This window comes from Heterocephalus glaber, unplaced genomic scaffold, assembly GCF_053883595.1.
Source record: "Heterocephalus glaber isolate CG9 unplaced genomic scaffold, H.glaber_assembly_v1.0 deba00001497, whole genome shotgun sequence".
In the NCBI taxonomy this organism is placed as follows: Eukaryota; Metazoa; Chordata; class Mammalia; order Rodentia; family Bathyergidae; genus Heterocephalus; species Heterocephalus glaber.
Window position 1 is genome coordinate 36,212,300 of NW_028258320.1, and position 21,809 is coordinate 36,234,108.

The window sequence follows — 21,809 nt, forward strand, 5'->3', positions numbered from 1 at the left end:
TTTTAATATTTGCTAAAACAAAATACGAACACCTATAGGAAGCCTAGAACATCAAAGAATTCTCAAATGTCTGCCTTTTAAAAATGAAACTAAATCATAAACGTTGTGACAAGATGAGATTATTTCAGGGGTAGAACACATGCTTCTTGGAGAAAACTTGTACTGAGGTTAGAATGGGCCAATCAAGGTATTAACCACTTGGCAGCCTCCACCATAAACCTGGCACACATATCCCTCGGATACAAGACAGATGCTGCCCAGAAATTCAAAATGCAGAAAATGAATATACCTACCTCCCTGTCCACATTTCTCAGTGGCTTATCATTGTCTCAGCAACATCCAATGAGAGGTCTGCTCTTCCTCCTAGCTTAATCATCTTACATGATCATTATTTCTCAAGCTGTTTATTTTGTGAAGTTCACTGCCATCGAATGAACAATAAGACCAATTTTCATCACTGCTACTGTATACTTGGAACATTTTTCTTATAAGCTGTGCATTTTGAGCACTGGTATGAAAGAAAGTATTAAGTATAGAAACATGATGACTGATGTTATACTGGAACCAAGTTTAAGTCACATAATCACATTAGATAGTCATTTATTTAGCTCAGCTTTAAAGTTTAGTGAAGAGCAAGTTCAAGAGTATATCAACAAACTTCAATGATATCTCAAATCACAAAATTATAATTGTGGAAGCACTGTACTTTCTACACATCTCTGGGCCTTTTTATTCATATCTATAGCTTTAGCCACCATCCAAAAGATGATAAATCATAAACATTTATTATCTAGTCCTGATTTCCATTTCAACTTCATGGACATCACCACTTAACTATCTCGTAAGTATCTTACACTCCATATGTTCAATTCAAAGTCATTAATTCCATGCTCACCCCTCTCTTACAATTATTCCAGTGGAAAAGCCCTGTCAGTAAACTCTTTTCCTTTTTATCCATTCTCTACATCAACTCTATTACGAAATTGTATTCATTTGACCTCTTAAATACTGTTCAAATCTGTCTCCTTTCTATCCTTAGAACCCATCACATAACTTGAGGCCTCATAGCATTTAAAAAAATTATTGCATAAAGTACAAGTCTGAACCAGGTGAATTTTAAGGTGCTTCCCACAGAGACAAGGCTTTATTACCTTGCTCACCCCTTATACTCTAACACCTAAAATACAGTAGGTGTGTAATGTGTGGAGAGCGAAAGGTTGAAATAACCTTGAGAGACCTCTGAGTCTCTTGAGAACATAATGAATCCTGGATATGCAGCTGGCACAAAAACAAGGATGGTTACTTGTAACGAGAGTGGTTAAACAGAAAGAGTTCGAATGTCTGCAGTGCAAGGGAACGTTATTCCCGGAGTTGTAAAGATACATTTGACCTTTTCCCTGGAAAATAATCAGGCGCCGAATTATGTGTAGAGGAGGGGTTGGGGATTGTGGAAAAGGTATATAAAGGGCAATAAAGTGGGAAGAGGGGTCCCCCCTCCGCCTCTCTCCTTTTTCTTTTCCTCAGAGGTTGTGTTTTTCTTTCATCCTCTCCCCTCCTCTCAGGTACTGTTCGACTAGTGACGGCTGGCACCGTCAGTAATGCAAGTTGTTAAATCAATTCTCTTTGGATGAAAAAAGTGTAGGCATTGAAGCAGGACAGCAATACTAAGGCCTCTTCTTCATTCCGTACAGCAATATAGAGTGACAGAGCCCTGTCTCAACAATAAAGGACCTGAGGCTTGGAGTTAAATGACCTGTCCATTGTATTTGCCACCCAGCTAAGGTATAACTGCCACTCAGTAATACATAAATCCATTTTAGCCGTAACTTGTGTTTTTTTCTACTATTAAGTAGTTTATATTTTTCTAGGGCTAAGAAATTCCTTCTCTGTGTAATGAAGATTACACAGAGAGAGGTTAATGAAGATCTGGTAGTGTTGATGTTCAGATATCTTTTTATACCACTGGATCAATTTACTTCTAATACGGCTCCTTTCAATTCTGATTCCCTTAGTTGAGGTATGACTCTGAAGTAGGCACCTGGTCCCTGAGGTCTATGTCATTCTTCTCTCACTTCTGACATTAGTCCCCAGTGCAGCATTCAAACTTTGGATTTTTTAAGCTTGAACTGTCATCTTTGAATTTTCAAAGCTTTTTCAACCTAGCTTTACAAATCTTTCTGTCCCACCGATGAAGTATTCTTTCCAAAAGGTTGCAAATGAATGTAATAAATCCTCCAGAACCAACTGTCTATTCAGAGGAGATGTGGAGGAGAGAAGAACAAGTTAACCAATAGCACAAAAAAACAGACAGTTAAGTCCAATCCAGAACACGACTGTTCTAGACTGTGCTGCAGGACCAGTGATCTGATCCCTGTAAGTCACTGGCAGGCGAAAAAAGATAAAGAACTGCTTTACAGCCCCAGTCGCGCGGAACACACGCCGAATCAGCCTGCTGCAGACAGGCAGGTCTGCGCACGCCCTACCGAGGTCCTGAGACGCGCGGAAGACACCGAATCACCCCGCTGCAGACAGGCAGCCACCTGATTCCACATTACAAAGACGCAGAGGACACCACACCACCAGACCAAGGTACTGAGTCCCACTGTTCCCGGCCCAGAGGTAGGGGCTTCTGAGCCGTCCTCCCGCTGCTCCTGGCCCAGAGGAAGGGACTTCCGGGCCACCATCCCTCCCACCGCTCCCGGCCCAGAGGGAGGGGCTTCTGAGCCACCATCCCACTGCTCCTGGTCCAGAGGAAGGGGTTTCCCGGCCACCATCCCTCTGGCTGCTCCCAGCCCAGAGGAAAGGGCTTTTGGGCCACCTCCTGTCCCGCTGCTCCTGGCCCAGAGGAAGGGGCTTCCCAGCCACCATCCCTCCCACCGCTCCCGGCCCAGAGGGAGGGGCTTCTGAGCCACCATCCCACTGCTCCTGGTCCAGAGGAAGGGATTTCCTGGTCACCATCCCTCAGGCTGCTCCCAGCCCACAGGAAAGGGCTTTTGGGTCACCATCCCTACCGTTGCTCCCGGCCCCTGTCCCACCTCACCCAGCTCAGAGGAGGTAATCCGTGCAGGCGCTAACAGCCCCCCGCCCCAGTCGAAATGAGAAAACATGTAAATAAGTCTCAAAACCAGACTTCCAGATCACCTACAGCAATCCCAAAAGGAAATGAGATGGAACACTCTGATACTCAACCACCTGGACCCACTGAACTGGCAACAAAAGGGGATCTGGAAAAAATGAAATCAGAAATAATTTGTCAGATAACAGGAGAAATTGTGCCCCTAGTGCAAGACATGATTAATAAATCTAGAGAGAAGCTGAGGAACATGATGGAGTCCCAACATAAGAAACAAATGGAATCCATAAAACGGATGCAAATAGATTTCCAGGACATGAAAAACTCCATCGAAAGTCTACACAGCAGAATGAGCCAATGTGAGGACAGAATTTCAGATATAGAAGATAAGATTGCAATTAGTGACCAGGAAAAGAACTGCTTTACAGATTTAAGAGACAGAGCAAATAAATGCAAAGACTCTGGATTGGAATTTACATGAATCAACTGTTAAAAAAAGGCATTTTAAGACAATCAGAAAATTTAATGAACTGATTAATTGGTGAAATCAAAGAATTACTGTTAATTTTGTTGAATATCAACAGTGTTATGGTTCTACATGAACATGTCCATAGTTTTATGTATAATAAAGTGTGCATTGATGAAGGTCTGGGGAGAAGGGGAAGGGGAAAGGGAAGAAAAGATGACCCAAATGCACCAATCTTGATAATTAATGAATCTAGGTGTTAGGTGAATGAAATTTCCTTATACTAGTTTCTACTTTGAAATAAATTTGAAATTTTTCAGAATAAATATTAGTATTCTGAATTCTTTTTTTAAGTCTTTCATGTCTATAACAGAAGCAACTACATTTAATAGGTTTTAACCATTAATTTTTACTATGGTATGTTAATATTTTACCTCCTATTATTTCTTTTTAGATTTGAATTTCCAGAAGTCTGTGACACAGTTGTGGTCTTAGATGGCACTTTTGGCAACATGATAAATGAGTGACAGGCTTTGAGTTTAGTTTTTGTGCATAGTTCCTGCTATCTGCCTTTATCAAGAAAACTTGCATGCTATTCTTAACCATAGGATTATGGTTAGAAAGGCTGAGTCTCAAGATGACTATTAAGTAACCCTGGCCCAAGACTGGTCTTGCCAGAAATGGGGTGGACCCTCAAAGGTCCTCACCAAGACACAAGGCTAAAAGTTACATAGTATGGCCCCTAAGTGTTTGATCCATTTTCAGTGTGTGCTTATTCACAATCCACATCTTCCTACCCCTCTGCAGTAAAATCTCCCAATGCCCAGGCTCTTTTCAGAAGATAAAATACATGCAGGTCAATGACCTAAACTGTCATTTACTACTGAGAGCATGCTGTTAATTAAGCCTGTTTCCAAGAAGGGTCCACATCACTGGATTCTCACTGATAGCAAGGTGTTTCCTATAACCTCAGAGCTGGTAGTGAGTGCTGGAGAGCTTTCACAGAGGATTAAAAAGATAGGAAGTTGATTCCTTGGGAAGGACTGAGGAAACAGCAAGAAGGAGAGTGCAGGGAGGTAGGACTGCTGACAGATGAGTGGAAAATTGAGAACATCTACTCACTATGAAGGTTCTTCAGAGTTCAGGAAGTAGTATGCAGCAAAAAATGGAAGAGAAAAAAAAACTAGCCACCTCTATAGATACATATGTAAGTCTAGGAAGGAAGGGAGACAACAGTACAAAAACTAACAAGATCCAAAATTTCATATAAGGATGCCACCTTAAAAATCCAGAGGGATTTTCAGCCTCCTTTCCAAAGCTTCTCTCCCAGAGAGTGTCTCTTCTGAAGGAACAGAAGGACAAAGAGATGAAAGTATGCCAGTATAGGGGCACTGCAGAGAAATGACCTCAAACACATCAGAGAAGCTCTTATTGCCTTCCACCAAAATAAGAAAAGGGGAATTAACCCCTTCTATTTCTTACTGCATTAAAGAGTTTTAATGCATGTAAACATTTTAAAATTAAATCTTCTATTTCATGAAATTCCAATGATCTCTACAGTTAAAAATTCTTCCAAGATAAAGGTGAGGGGACAGAGAGGGTTACATGAACCTAAAGGAAAGGTAGAGACAATAAGAGAGGAACAAAGTTTATTTTTAAAAACAACTATGCTACTAGAGAAGGTAGTAGATCTATGGCCACATGTACCTCCAGAAAACAGTGGCCTTATCTGAACTGGGGAACTGGAGAGATACGATTATTTTCTCTTGCTTGCTCTGCTATAGGAAATAACAGAAAGGAGAAAGGGAAGAGTATCATTTGAAATGAAACTTTCTGTCTACAAGAGGGAGAAACCATTTGAAAGCTTCTAGATCTGTGTCAAGCAAGTAGATGATGTTTTAAAAGTCTGGAGAAAATCAAAGAGCTATCCCCATATTCAAAGCCCAAACACTTGCAGCACATTCAGGAAACTACACACTTCCTTCCCCAGTGGGGTGCCCACAGAGCTGGGAACTCTAGAAGGGTGTGGCGGCTGACTCCAGTGCTTAGTGACTTTCCCAGACAAGGGCGGAGGGACCTGCCTGTATTCTGAAGAGATTTTCATCTTCAACCTTAGTCAAAGGACCCCAGAGCAAGATGAGAAACAAACAAAAAGGGAAATTACAGTGAGGAATAGTTTACCTTCGGAGAACAGTTGAAATGCATACCAGGTACTGGGAGTGTAGTTACATACATTGTAATACACCGATACAGGTACAGCGTGCCAACTATGCAGAAAAATCTTCTGCTAATAATAGACCTAGAAAAAGGGAAAAACAGGGCAGATTCTCAGTCAAGAAGTATCGCAGGTTCATTTAAAGTTTTCAATGACCCATCAAAAAAACCCCAAAAAACTACTCAAGAGCTTGAAACCAGAATGTTATAATTAATAGTAGATCAAGATGAGGATCTGGAGAATAATGTGCTGTGCTTTTCTAAAAAACATTAACTGTCCAAAAGAGTTGAAATTGCTCTATACTACTATTAATTATGCTTCTTGGGGCCTTATACCTGAGCTGACATTCAACTGACAGACAAATAGAGTCCATTCTGAGTACGCAGATTCCACTCAGTATCTGTGGCTACGCCTTTAGTATATTCTCTTTCAAAAAGGGGAAGATGCCCACAGAATGACATTAGAATGAGAATTTAAAACTTTTATACTATTTAATACATCAAAGACATTAAACAATTATATTTGTATACATCAGATCCTCTGAAACAACTTGATGCCAAGAAAATAACCTATCAGAAGGAGGAATCCAACTGCCACACCACTTCCCATCACTATAGGGCCTTAGAATACACTATTTACAGTATAGTGCTTCCCTAAGTCTCAGCTTCCTAATCAGTAACATAGGGATAATAGTACTAGAAATAATGTATGGAATATCCCTACCATATAATAGCTTCAAATGATTGCTATCTGATAGACAGCTTGTAGAATAATACTATACAAATATAAATAGGAAAATATAATTAGAAATAGTTTCTGTTAGCAGTTCTAATAAAGTTTTCCTTATCCCGAGGGAACTTCAATCAAATAAACAAGGAAGACTTACAAATGGTGGACAAGTTTTCCTCAGAGAATACTGAAAATTTAGTCATTCTATAATTGTATTTTTATACAGTATGGACATACCTGTTGATGTGTGGTAACCAGAGGAGAATGCCTTATTCATACAGTACTTTTTGAAGTGATATGTTACTCGTGTGGTTAAAAATTAATTAAAATGACAACTTATGCAACTGTAGTAGCATTTCATTCATACCTGCACAGTCTGCAGACTGGGTTTTACCAATAAAATGTGGGTATTTTTTTTCCCCTATACTTTGGTAATGAAATTGGGAATATTTGCCATAGAAACCATTTTTGCTTATTTTCTTTTTGTGAAACTGTGTTTATGACCTCCACAGAATTTATTTAGCATAAAGCTGTCCTGGAGAAGTATGTGCCTCTAATTTCAAGTGTAATTAAAAAGTGTAATATAATTGAAAAATTCAATGAGGGGCGATACTAAAGAAAAATGCTAGTTTATAAGTGTCTTTCTCAAGAATGCTAAAAAAGAAATACCAAAGTGAACTTTAAAGTGTGAGATATAATGATTACCTTTCTTTAAAAAAATTACTGCTGGGCCGGGGATTTAGCTCAGTGGTTCTGCCGCTTGCCTCGCAAGCACAAGGACACGAGTTCGATCCCCGGTACCAAAAAAAAAAAAAAAAAAATTTACTGCTTCTAGTAAAAATTACTATCTTAAAATCATTTTGCTGGATTACTTTAAGGTTCACATAACATACACACACACACACACACACACACACACACGTATGTGACCCCCAGTAACTATTTCCACAGCTCAAACTTGAGTTACATATGAGTACCGAAGAAATGATTTGTTATCTGAGAATAAGGCATATGAAGAAGTAAAGTATTACAAAAAAAGACATATTCTTTTTTAACAAAATTTAAGTACACATATTCAAAGTTCAGACACATTTACTATTTGCCTTGAAGTGAAAAAGTCAAATGAAGTTATCCATGTGAATCTGTCAATGGTAACAATAAGGTGACAAATTAGAAGTAGGTGTGTGTAAGAATTTTCTGATCATTGGCATTTAATTATCTTTTGGAAATTAAGCTTAAATGTCATCAGTGTATGATGTTAGACAAGGATCTCCTGCCCCAACTTCTTAAAAAGCAGAGTATAAAAGTATTTCAAAGAATTTTATGCTCTCTGGGCATTCATTTTCTTAAAGAATTTCACACATTTAGATTCCCAGTTACTTGAAAGCTTAAAAGTTCAAGACGTATTTAAAACATAAAAAGCCAGGTGTGGCGGCATAACCCTTTAACCCCAGCACTCAGGAGACTGATGCAGGAAGACTGCTGTGAGTTCAAGGCCTGCTAGGGCTATAGTGAGTTCCAGGTCAGCCTAGATAGCAAGACCCTGTTTCAAAGAACAAAACAAAAAAACTGAAAAAGAAAGGAATGTTAATGAGATACTACTATACTAGGGATTAAGCAAAATATCAACAAGACAATGGATGGTCTAATTCTCAAAATCCCACAATGCCATTTTGGATGGATTACACCTCTTCTCTAATGTTTCAAAGAGTCTGCTTCCCATCAGCTTGCACTTTGCAGTGCCTACCATGTCAAAGTCTTGTATTTGGCAACATTATGTTTCCCCAAATATTTGAGCACAAGGTTCATAACTATTTTCTTCTGAGAAAAGGCAAATGTACCTGTTAAATTTGATTATAAGGCAAAAATAAAAGGTTTTTAACATTTTATAGCCAACTATTATTTTTATTCCTTTTTTTTCTTTTCTTTTCTGGTACTGGGAATCTAACTCAAGATCTTGCACTTACCAGGTAGGCATGGTGCTGCTGAGCTACATCCCCAGTCCCATAGCCAACTATTATTGATTTGGTAAAAATCATGTTATGTCCAGTACAGGTGACTTTGTAAACTTTTTTTTTTCTGGTGGTTCTGGAGACTAATCTCAGGGCTTCACAAATGCTGGGCATGTGCTCTACCACTGAGATACATGTCCTGGTCCCTGTTAGGCTTTTTAATATCCCTGACTTGAAAAGGAAAAAGGGCTCTGAACTTGATTACACACTACCCAAACTAGGCTTAAAAAGTACTATTATGTTTTGGCATTTGCTAAAGTGGTCTAAACTTCTAAAGGAAAAATGGTAAAACAAAGAAACTAATATTCTGCAAAGTACGGACAAAACACTAGAGAGTTCTTATTCTCTTCACAAGTTGTCTCTTTCAACTAATTCATAGCAGGAAGATATGCACAAATCTTGGCATATAGGAGAAATTTGTTAACATAACTCCTGAAGAAATACCTCAACAGAAAAAAAAATATTTCTGATAATGCAGTACTTGGTTTTAAATAAAATTACTTCATTTCCTCCAAAATTCTATTAAGAAATAATGTTTAAAGAAATTATAAATAATGAACATTCTGATATTCATGCTTATAACCAGGCTTTCTATTTATTTCTAACTCCTTTCTCTGATTCAGACCTCATTTCTTAGCTCATTATGGAAGCTTCTGGCTTTTAGAAACAAACAGGCCCTGACACACAACAAAGAGCAACCATTCAAAATGCAGAGGAAATAAACAAGGAAAAGTACATGCAACCATACCCATAAGCAAGGAGAGCCAAATCTCTGGGGCAATCATCGAAGCTATAGATACCTTTCAGGTCCCTGATTAATGATCCCAGCATGTGAAACACAGACAATACATCACTGAACTTTATCTTTAGATGCTAATTTCATTTGTATAAAAACTTACTTGGTGATTTGACCATCATCTTAATTAATTTCCTTGAATATTAGCTTCCTCACCAATAAGCTTTTCTATTGCTGGCATTCAATACCCAACACTCACAAATTAAAGGAGGAGAGGTTTGATTTGGCCCATGGTTTCAGGGGATTCAATCCACGGTCAGTATGATTCAAGGCAGAAACATCATGGTGGAAGGGAACAGTCAAGCAAGCTGCTTAGTTTATGGTGGCTGAGTGACAAAGAATAGGGGAACAGTGACAGTAAGTGGAAAGAGAACAGACATAGTACCCGAGGTCACACCTCTAAAACCCACCCAGATTAACCCAAGTGTGTTTCATCAATCCCTTGGGTAGCTTCCAAGTCAATCAAGTTGACAATTAAGCTTACTGTCACAATGATATTGCATTCTTATGAGAGAAGCAGGTTAGAAATAAATGGAAAGGCTATGAACAATACCAAAAATGAGTAACAAAATACTGTACTCCTTACTTACGAGTTTTCAAACCTTTAATAAAAGAGGTTGGAAAAATGAAATAACTTCATTTAGAGCCAACTACCATATTACTCAAAACTTTTTTTTCTATGAGGTATTTTTTCAGGTGAGATATTAACAGTAGAAACTGCTTGGCTAAATTTCTCCTATATGCCAAGCTCTGTTCTATTTAGTTCTTAAAACAAGCCAGCAATGCATAGCTAAAATCTTTGTTTTACAATTGGGAAAACTGAAGTTCAGAGAGTCTAGACTGAAATGTAAATATATTACACAAAACAGAAATATTCATACAAGAATTGCTTCATGCTGTATAAAAAAATCCCAATTTTTGAGTGCCTATGAGTCAACATTCTACTATATTTTTGTTACATTTCAAGAGCCACTTAAATTTTTCATTAAGTTGGTGTTTTATGTCATATTTCATATGACCAGAACTCCACATTCTGATAATTTCATAATGATATTAGTTTTTAAAGCACTGAAAGCCTTAATAGTACCATATGGATACCCTAAATTAAATGTGTCCACTTTTCATTATTGTTTACAGCCTGTGGCCAATTATATGTGCTTATTACCACATGCACCATCTACTTAATCAGTCTTTCTGATGTCAGCCATTTCTCAGCCCTCTATCTCACCTGCACTTCCACAATCACCTTCTTTCTACCTGTTGTCCTTAATGCCACTCTTGTCTTCTGCTATGGTCTGAATATTTGTGGGTCCCCACATTTATATGTTGAAATGTAATACCACTGATTAAGGGCAGACCCCAACAATGGGTTAGTGCTCTTATAAAAGTGACACAGAGAACTAGGTAGCCTCCTTCCACCATGCTAGGGTACAGCTAGAAGGAGTCATCAATGAGCCAGCAAGGAGGTCCTCACCACACACAAATCAGCCGATGCCACGATCTTGTTATTCCTAGCCTCTAGAACTGTAAGAAATAAATTGCAGTTGTTTATAAGCCGCCCAGTAACAACAGCCCGAACAGACTATGACACCTCCCTACAGTCCATTCTGCACAGAAAAAACGGGATCACCTTTATTAAAAGTTAAACACAGTATGTCCTTTAAAAATGCTCCAATGTCTGTCAATTATATTTTGAATACATTGCAAAGTCTAAGAGTATGAGGCCCTAGATCTGCCTGGCCTCCCTCTCCTCTACCTATCATCCTCCAGATGTCTGCGGAAGACCTTAGTGCTCTCTGAAAATCCCTTGTGAAATCCCTACTGCCCTAGGTAGGAACTCTATGCCAGACACCCTCTGCCTGAACTCTGGCCATGCTCTGCCTTTTTCTACACCACAGCTTGTCATTCCACCTGCTGCAGATACTTGATCCAGAGAGATGACTGACTCTAAGCAACCCATACTCTTCACCTCATTTGTCTATTTACTTTTTTCATAGCCCTCCACAAACTTCCCCAACCTCAATTTCCACATTTTGAAGTTTAAGCTAACACCAAACAGATTCTTCAATTTGTTTTCTTCTTTTTAATTCCTTGCTACTAGCCTGTTTCTCTGGATTATGACAACTGCTCACCAACTCCCAAGTTCAAACTCTGCAAACTACCTTCACAGCTCCCTTCAACCTGACTCTGAGCCAGCTCCCCTATCTTATCTGAGACAGGAATCCCATGGCCCTCAGCAAAAGAGCCATTCATTATACTGTAAGCCCAACCCCAGTTTATCACTTTTGCCTACAAAGAGAGATCTTCCTGATCTCTCCCATTATTCTACCTGCTATAATCTTATCCACCTATCTCAAGCCTTCTAAAGAGTCCCTAAGTAGGAAGGACCAGGTTATCCTATCAATCACTTCAGAACTTTGATTATATGTCCCTTGCTGTATATGGAAGATTGGTTCCAGGATCCCTCTGGGATACCAAAATCCACAGATGCTCGTTTCTTATGTAGCATGTGCATATAACATCCGCACATTCTCACATGTACTGTAAATTATCTCTAGATGATTTAAAATATCAAATATAATGTAAATGCTATGTAAATAGTTGTTATACTATGGGGGGGGAGTAGCCTGCATGAATTCAGTACAGACACAACTTGGTTTTGGGGGGTTTTTTTGGTACCAGGGATTGAACTTGGGTCCTTGTGCTTGCACAGCAGGCAGTGAAACCACTGAGCTAAATCCCTGGCCCTGACACAACTTTGTTTTCAATATATATTTGATCCAAGGCTGACTGAATCCACAGATATGAAACCAATGGATATGGAGGGCTGCCTGTAGTTTAAATAGGCAGACTGTCATTACCATTACCAATGAAGGTAATGTCTCATCTATTCTATTAGAGAAAGTTCTTAAGGAGAGTTGGGCCTTACTCATCTTTTGTTCCCACAGTTCTGTGCTTGGGAGCTTTGCACATGGCTCCCTTTGACAGTCATTCCCTATTTTTCTCCATAAATATTCCTTCTATAAAACCTATCATTTATCTGCTAGAATTAATCTACCTTGGTGCTCACTATCCCTTTACCCCATATCCTTCCTGCATTCATGTTTTAATTTAAACCATTTGCTGAGATGGCTTCATTCATCCAACTAGGCCTCTAAACCCCTGGAGACTAAGGATTCTGAGCTGTGCCATCTTTCTCCCTTCCCTCCCTGTGCTTTGATGGCTCTGTATAGGCTCCCCATCCATCAGAGCCTCAGGAGTACTCACCGCTCCAGAGGGCCTTCAAATTCAGGACTTCAGCAAAGCACATTTTAAGGAAAGGCTAGTCAAACAAATGAAAGGGCAAGGGTGAATGCTGTAAAACAGAGAAATCAAAATCTATCTTGGGAGATTTAGAACTTATTTAATATTTCTTGGGTACCTATACAGGGCAAGTTCCAGAGTCAGGAAAAGGTGATACATCATACTCTCAGAGCCCAGAAATGTATCTGCATATGCACAATGCCTTTCTGACTTTCTAAAATCCAAATCAAACAAATTCCACATTTTTGGCATTATTTTAACCACATTTAGCATATATTATTATCTCATTTTACAGAAGGAGAAATTAAGATATTAAAGTTTAAAAACTAGCCGGGCCAGTCAGTCAATAAAAGACTCACCACAAAAGTCAAGTTTCTCTGCCTGTCCCACAAGTACAAGGACCTGAGTTCGATCCCTGGTACCAAAAAAGTCAAGTTTCTAGACTTTCAATTAGTGGTTCAAAAAAAGTGGCTTAGATTTTTTTCCCCCTAAGCACTCTGTAAAAATTCTGAAATACAATGTAACAGTTGAGTTCAGAAAATGATCCACTGTGGGGTAATTTGCAAAGAAAATAGAACACATAAAATTATCCCTATCAACCTTTTAGAAATAATATTGTTTTCAACTCTGTGTGGTGGTATATGCCTGTAATCCCAGCACTTGGGGAGCCTGAGGCTGGAGGATCACCAGGGTCAAGCCCAGTCTGGGAAACTTAGTGATGTAGTGAGACACTGTCTCAAAATAAAAAATTTTAAGATGGCTGGGGAAGTAGCTCAGTCAGTGCAAAGGCTCTGGGTTTAATCCCTAGTACTGCACCAAAATAAATAAATAAATTTTAAACATTTAAAATTCCATGTCATTTACAGATTGTAACAAAACATAAAGAAAAAAAGTTATACTATTAAGATAGCAATGAAAACATCAATAGGATCTAGTTGAGAAAGTTAAGAGCTAAAACCAAGTCCTCCAGAAAGTGCTATATAAAAGTACATATACAAAACAAAAAAAAATTACATTTCTTTGTTGGTATTTTAGGTTATCAAAAATGTATACACGTGTATGTGTGTATAAATATATGGGTATGTATATGGAATACAAATATGTATATGAATATATAAATAATGTAAATGTGTATATTTACACTCAGATCTTTTCCTCATTTTTTCCATTCATCAAAACATCCATCTTGAAGCACTTTCTTAGTCACGAATGGCAGAACTGAACAATGGACTATCATACAAATGACACTTTCATAACAGGAACTTCTACTGCATGCATCATCAGTAGGGGCTAACATTTACTGAATTTTAGGCACAGTAACTAGCACAGCACAATACACAATAAAGGCTACTGGCTATTGTTTATTCATTTACACTATGAGTATCTGTATGGTGGGGATTATTCTAGATACTAGGGGATACAGTAGTGAACAGAAAGGAAAAAGCCTATCTCATGGTACTTAAATTTTAGTGGAGGAGGACAATAAGCTAGTCAATAAATAAGTAAAATTTAAAGCATATAAGGTATGTGCTAAATGGTAGAATTAAGTGACAGTGTCAGTGAGGGGAAGTTGGCTATGATTTAGGGCTAACTTGGTCAGGGAAGGTATCCTTCTGGAGAGGTTAGCCATGAAGTGAGTATCTGTGGGAGGAGGCTGTCCAGAGGCTAGTATACACAGGTGTTTACCGAGCAGCAAGAGAGTCAGGGTGCAAAGTGCAGGATGTGACCAGGTCTGGGAAGAAGCCAATGGGTCTCTTGAGACTTCTTAGGTCACTATGAGGACAATGGCTTTAATGCTATGTGAGGTCAGAGAAGAGTGATACCAACTTACACTTATACAGTGACACATTTAGTCTGCTGAGATAAGTGACTGCAGGGAAGAAAGAAAGGAAAGACAGAGACCAACAGAAGGCTCTAGTGCTAATCAAGGTAAGAGACAAAGGTAGTTAGGCTTAGGGTAGCAACAGAAGTGGTGAGATTTACAGGTGGACCACATGTGGGGTGGAAGAGAATATCAAAGAAGAAAAGCCAAGACATTTGGGGTAAGAACCAGGAACAACAGAGAGGCTATTTTTAAAAAGGGGGCTGGAATAGGACAGGCTAGGCAACCAGGGGGATGCAAAGTACAGTATTCTGTGAAATGTTCCATCTGTATTTTCTATTCAATCCTCAGAACAGCACCAACACAGGAACTATTATTATCATTCTTATTTTGTAGGTGATGAATCAATGCTACTAGAGTAAAATATCTTGGCCAAAGTTACTCAGTAGGAAGGTGTGGAAACCAAGGATGATTTTCCAATAATTACAACAGTCATAGATTGACAGGCTGGTGGGAGACATGCAGTAATTCTTAAGTCAGAGCATGATTAGACAACCATGATGATTTGTTTAGAAGGGGGAAGAGATTATCTTTAGGTATGTTGTAAAATAGAAGGCAAAAAGAAGAATATCAAGAATACAAACCATTATTTATCTCTGCTGACTTGATAACTTTTTTCTCTTTATCTATTGTCTAGTCCATTTTTTGTTATTGTAACAAAATACCTAAGGTCTGATAATTAATAAAGTTTGAAGCTTATGTGGCTCATGGCTCTAGAGGCTGAGAAGTCCAGAAGCACAGTGTCTGTATCTGCTCTGCAGCTGCTGAGGGCCTGCTTGGTGCATTGTCACGTGGTGGTAGGCATCACATAGTGAGACAGAGCAAGTGACCTAGCTTGCGTCTGTCTTCTTTTCCTTTATATGGCACTGGGGACTAAATCCAGGTCCTTCTGCACTGAGCGACATCACCAGCCCTTTATTCTTTATTTTGTGACAGGGTCTCCCTGAATTGGTAAATTGCTGAGACTGGGCTCAAACTTGCAATCCTGCCTTAGCCTCCCAGTGTGGCAGGATTGCAGGTGTGCACCCCCATGCTGTTTCTTTCTTTTCTTATAAATACTAAGGTCACCTGGAGGCCTCATGCTCATGACCACATCTAATCCTAATTACCTCCCAAAGACCCCACCTCCAAATACCATCAACATATGAATTTGGGAATTAAGCTTCCAAGATGAGAACTTTGGAGGAAAGTATTCAAACAATATCTTTTATCATTATCTTCTAATCTATCCACAACCAAGATGTATTACATAAGTTTTCTTTAGTACTATAAGTATACATTAACTCCTGAAAACTATGTGTTGCATCTCTGTCTTGTTTTGTCCTTTCTCCATTTTATCTTGATTCAGGCTTTAAAAGCCTCTTAAAATGCTTAGGGTAATTTAAAAGCTAAATTGCTGGGATTACTAAATTTAAGGGATATCCAGGGTGAATCTAGTTTTACTACAATTCCTAGGGCTTAGGCTAGTATTTAGGTCATCAGACCTAAAATGGTTAAAAAAAAAAAAGGAGGAGGAGGAGGAGGAGGAGGAGAAAAAGAAAGCAGATAAGGCCACCAGACCAGGTAGCTAAAGTGAAAGAAGTAAGGAACAATCTAGGACTGAATCTACCATGTAGCTCCAAAGTTATTTTCCTCATAATGTCCCTGGTAAAAGGGGAGAGAAGAGGCCAAGCAGAGGAGCCTTTTGAGCCAGGCACCGGAACCACTGAGCTAAATCCCCGACCCAGAGGAGCCTTTCAAAAGGCTAGGAGGTGCAGGTGACCTAAAAAGAGAAGGGGACAGGGAAGGTCCCCAAGAAAGATAATATTCTCAGATCAGACTCTAAGCCCAGATATATGATGGCTTAGAATCAAAGAAAGGGGAGAAAACTTGGCAAAAACAGAAAAAGAATAAAATTGGGCATATGCCTGGTCAGTGGTCTTCAGTTGGAGGCACAGGACTAAAGTTATGGATAAAGGGGTTTTCCAGACTAGTGGAAAATACTGTAACCTCAGAGGTTACAGGAGAGCAGTCGGCTCAGATCAAGCTAAGTATATTTTCTACAATATATAGGGGAGTAGCAATAGGCAGCTGCTAACAGGGTTGGCAGGGCGCATGCATGTATCTTCCAGGTGGGATATAACTTATAAACTTTAATATCCAAAAAGAGATCTGTTTTATTCTACTTCTCTTATGTACTTGGAATCTATGACACTGTATTCACTAAGAAATTACATTTCCATGACAAGTGCTTATTACACCATGAAATTTCTACACTGGAGCTATAGGAAAGAGCCTTTACTTCCCAGTGTATTTTCTGGGAGATGTTGGGCAAGTCAACAGCTTCGCTAAGTCTTGGATACCCAGTGAGAAAAGAGGGTATTTTAAGAGTTGATTGGAACAAATGAAAATGCATGTAAAAAGAATTCTTGTTTTGGAAATATCAACTAATTTTGATTGTGTCTCCTGAAAAGGATGAAAATAATTTTTGACAGCACAGATGAAAAGTAACAGAATAAAAGAGACTTTGAGTAAGTGCAGGATAGATGCAGCTCTATGATGTGAAGAAGAAGGGAAGACACAATCCCTGAGCTCTTACTCTTGCTTTATTGCTGGAGAGGAATATGACAGCTTATCAGTCTATTAAATAATGGGAGAGAGGTTCAAAAAAGCCACTCTAACATGAGGGAATTTTGTCCTCATGAGTTTTGTACATGGACAGTTTGAACAACACACTGTGAAAAACTGAGATGTTACTGTGAGATCAAACAAAAATTCCCCCGAATATCACCTCTATGCAAGGGCTTTGCTCATGCTGCAACCCTAGCACACATTCTCTAGTAATTCTTGGTAAATAATTAAACGTAAAGATGGTCTAAAGTCCCACCAGAGATTAGCCTTCTGATCTACTGTAGTGTGAGGCTTATTTATAATAAAGTGAAATGACCCTAAGAAAAGGCTCTTCTGAAACTAAGAAAACAAACCATGGAGCAGGAACCTGGAAAGACTTGCTTTCAAAGATGCCCATCAAAGACGTAAAGACAATGGAAAAATGTTGACAGTACTGTAGTCATAAACTACCTTGGAGCCTTGAAGAAGGATGAATATTTTGATCCAATCAACTTAATGTGAAACGAGACACTGATGAAATAGGATAAAATGAAAGATAAACATTAGTGAAGAGTCTAGTCTGCTAAATAAAATATAACTCAAAATAATCACATTAACATCTGACAGTAGTGGTTGCCAATCAGCCCCAGATTCTATCCTTGGAAATTAGATTCCAGTCACAGAAGAGAGGAAAATGATGTAGTCTTTTGTTGGCAGAAACCTACAAAACAAAGCCCCCAAACCAGACTTTATCAGACTTTAAAATACACAGGGTCTTCTTCAAGTGGGCCTCAGTAACTCTGTACCTGCTGTGCCTCCTGCCTGGAACATGGACTCCTGGTGTGGGATTCGCCCTCATTTGATTCAAGCATCTGCTCAACTGTCACATCATTCTAATTACTCGATCTAGAAGATCACCCATTCTACTATTTCCAAAATTCTCTAGCCATTTATACTCCTGGATTTCTCACCATTTCTCTTATAGTAGCTGATATCAGATATTCATTTGCCTTACCCCTGCCAGAATATAAGTGTCACAAGAGCATGAGGGTCCTCTGCTCATCCAAGGTCTACAAGTTCCTGGGATGTAGTAAATTGCTCAGTGAACATGGGTTGAGTGAATGAATATTAAATGACCACTTTCTATGTATTTCTATGTGCTCTCCTCTGTACCAGGAATGGGGATTTAAAGATAAATATGATAGGATCTAGTTTTTTCCTTTAAGGAACTTAAAATGTAGCAGTGGAGACATACACATAACTAATAGAATGGAGCATGATATGAGCTTAAAGTATGTGAGGAAAACCATAGAGGAGCTAGAGGTCAGGTAGGACAGACTGGATTACAAAGAAAACTGAACTTCAGGTTAAGGAGGTCATTCTCATTGGAGCCCACTATAGACCACAAATTAGGAATGGAAAGAGATGTATTTGAAATCAGAACTGATGGACTTACATGACTTACATGTCTGACATGCCTATAATCCCAGCACTCATAGGGTGATGCAAGAGGATTCTAAGTTTGAGAGCAACCTGGGCTACATAGTGAGGCTCCAAACAAATAAACAAAAAAAACCCCAAACTGATAGAATTAGAACTGAGCTTAGAGACTAACTAGATAAAAGAAAATGAGTAATTCTCCTAGGTGTCTAGGAAGTGCCACTAGCCAGAGAAGAGGAAGGACAAATTGGAAGAAAAAGCTAGCAAACATTGTTTTAGACAGGTTGAGCCTCAGGTACCCTGCTCATCACACTAAGAAATCTTAAAATTTCTCTGGTGACTGGAAAACCTCTGACTTGGAAATTCTATGGTCCCATTCCTTGGCCTTCTTCCCTGAGGGGTGTACAGAGTCCTGACAGAGCAGAGATCCACTTATCATACATACATGTGATAGCCACTGTTAGTCCCCACTTAGCCATGCATGAAAAGTCCTTAACTCTTCAAGCTTTATCAAATGTTTAAATTTAATATATTCTAGAGTCGCGCGGAACACACCGAATCAGCCCACTGCAGACAGGCAGGTCTGTGCATGCCCTACCGAGGTCGCCAGTCATATGGAACACGCCAAATCAGCCCGTGCCCCGGCAACAATCCACTGGATCCACCCCCACCCCCACCCCCAGCTCCTCTGTACAGCCACCTGGTTCCATACTACAAAGACGCAGAGGACACTGGGCGACCAGACCTCGGTACTGAGTCCTGCCGCTCCCAGCCCAGAGGTAGGGGCTTCTGAGCTACCGTCCCACTGCTCCTGGTCCAGAGGAAGGGGCTTCCCGGCCACCATCCCTTCCGCTGCTCCCAGCCCAGAGGAAAGGGCTTTTGGGCCACCATCCCTACCACTGCTCCTGGCCTCTGTCCCACCTCTCCCAGCTCAGAGGAAGTAATCCGTGCAGGCACCAACAGCCCCCCTGCCCCAGTTGAAATGAGAGAACACCTAAATAAGTCTCAAAACCAGACTTCCAGATCACCTACAGCAACCCCAAAGGGAAATGAGATGGAACACTCTGATACTCAACCATCTGGACCCACTGAACTGGCAACAAAAGGGGATCTGGAAAAAATGAAATCAGAAATAATTTCTCAGATAACAGGACAAATTGTGCTCCTACTGCAAGACATGATTAATAAATCTAGAGAGGAGCTGAGGAACATGATGGAATACCAACATAAGAAACAAATGGAATCCATAAAACAGATGCAAATAGATTTCCAGGAGATAAAAAACTCCATTGAAAGTCTACACAGCAGAATGAGCCAGTGTGAGGACAGAATTTCAGATATAGAAGATAAGATTGCAATTAACGACCAGGAAAAGAAAAACTGCTTCAAAATTATAAGGGAACATGAGAAATTAATCCAGCAGCTGCTAGGTGACACAAAGAATAACATAAGACTGACTGGAGTCAATGAAGAAACAGGAGAGAGTGCAGATGACATAAAAAAACTCTTCACAGAAATAATGGCAGAAAACTTCCCAAGCAGGGGAAAAGAGCTTGACATATAGATAAGTGAGGCATATAGGACTCCAAATAGCTTTAATAAAAAAAAATCTACACATAGGCATATGATTGTTAAGATTCCAGAAACTCAACAGAAGGACAAAGTTCTACAAGCAGTTAGGGAAAAGAAACAAATCACATACAAAGGAAAGCCCATCAGAATCACAGCAGACTTGTCAACACAAACCATCAAGGCAAGAACAATTTGGAGTGACATAGTCCAAGCCCTAAAAGAAAACAGCCTCCAACCCAGATTGATGTACCCTGCGAAACTGTCTTTCAAAATGGATGGAAAGATAAGATACTTTCATGACAAAGAGCAATTTAGGAACTTCGTGAATACCAAACCAGCACTCCAAAGAATTTTACACAATAGCCTAGGAACACACATTGAGGATCACAACCCCAGGAAGCAAAGCAGAATGAACCCATCTGGCATGACAAGAAATTAAATGGAAAGGGGGAGAACCCAACAAAAAGAAAAAGTCATGGCAATGAAAAGTCAATATGTTTCAGTTATAACCATCAACGTTAATTGTCTCAATTCATCAATCAAAAGAAATAGACTGGCAGAATGGGTCAAGAAGCAAAATCCAACAATATGCTGCATAGAAGAAACACACTTAATTCAAAATGAAACTCACAGACTGAAAGTTAAAGGGTGGAAAACAATACTCCATGTGGCAGGAACCCGAAAAAAAGCAGGAGTAGTATCCTCTTTGCAGATCAAGTAGATTTCAAACCAACACTGATTAAGAGAGACGAAGAAGGACACTACATCCCTGTAAATGGAACAATCCAACAGGAAGAGATGACAATCATAAATATCTATGCACCAAACACTAGTGTGCCCAACTATATAAAACAAATACCAATGGACATGAAAAGCCATATATGCACTAATACAATTGTAGTGGGGGACCTCAACACCCCACTGTCACAAATAGATAGATCAACTAGACTAAAAATAAGTAATGAAATACTAGAACTCAATCAAACTCCTGAACAAATGAACTTAACAGATATTTACAGAGTCTTCCATCCCACAAAATCAGAATACACATTCTTCTCAGCTGCACATGGGTCATTCTCCAAAACAGACCACATACTCACACATAGAACATGTTTAAGTAAGTGCAAAGGAATTGAAGTTATCCTCTGTATATTATCAGACCATAGTGCGATGAAATTGGAGATCCATAGCAAAAGAAACTCAAAAAATTTCATAAACACGTGGAAATTGAACACCACACTTCTGAATAACCAATGGGTCACAGAGGAAATTAAAGAAGAAATCAGACAGTTCCTTCAATTAAATGACAATGACAATACAACATATCGGAATCTATGAGACACAATGAAAGCCATCTTACGAGGGAAATTCATAGCCATGAATATGCATATTATGAAAACAGAACGAGCCCAATTAAACAACCTGATGCTGAACCTCAAGCTTCTAGAAAAAGAAGAGCAGGACAACCCCAAAGCTCATACAAGGGAAGAAATTATAAAGATCTGAGGAGAAATCAATGCAATGGAGACTAAGAGAACGATACAAAAAAATCAATGAAGTCAAGAGTTGGTTCTTCAAAAGAATCAACAAAATTGACAAACCCATAGCGAACCTTGTCAGAAAAAGGAAAGAAAAGGCCCAAATCCATGCGACTAGGAATGAAAAGGGTGAAATTAAAACGGACCCAGCAGAAATCCAGAGGATCATCAATACCTACTTCCAGAACCTATAC

The 21,809-nt window shown here is 39.3% G+C and overlaps 1 protein-coding gene across 24 annotated transcripts in view; it reads right to left on the reverse strand.

The window, feature by feature from the left end:
• Positions 1–21,809, reverse strand: part of Sgms1 (sphingomyelin synthase 1) — a 381,142-nt gene that overhangs the window by 20,897 nt on the left and 338,436 nt on the right. For all 24 annotated transcript variants that reach the window (XM_087185555.1, XM_087185553.1, XM_087185554.1 and 21 more), the window contains one exon: positions 5,721–5,838. In XM_087185555.1, the coding sequence (XP_087041681.1) occupies positions 5,721–5,838 (118 nt within the window). The remainder of the gene's footprint in view (positions 1–5,720; positions 5,839–21,809) is intronic.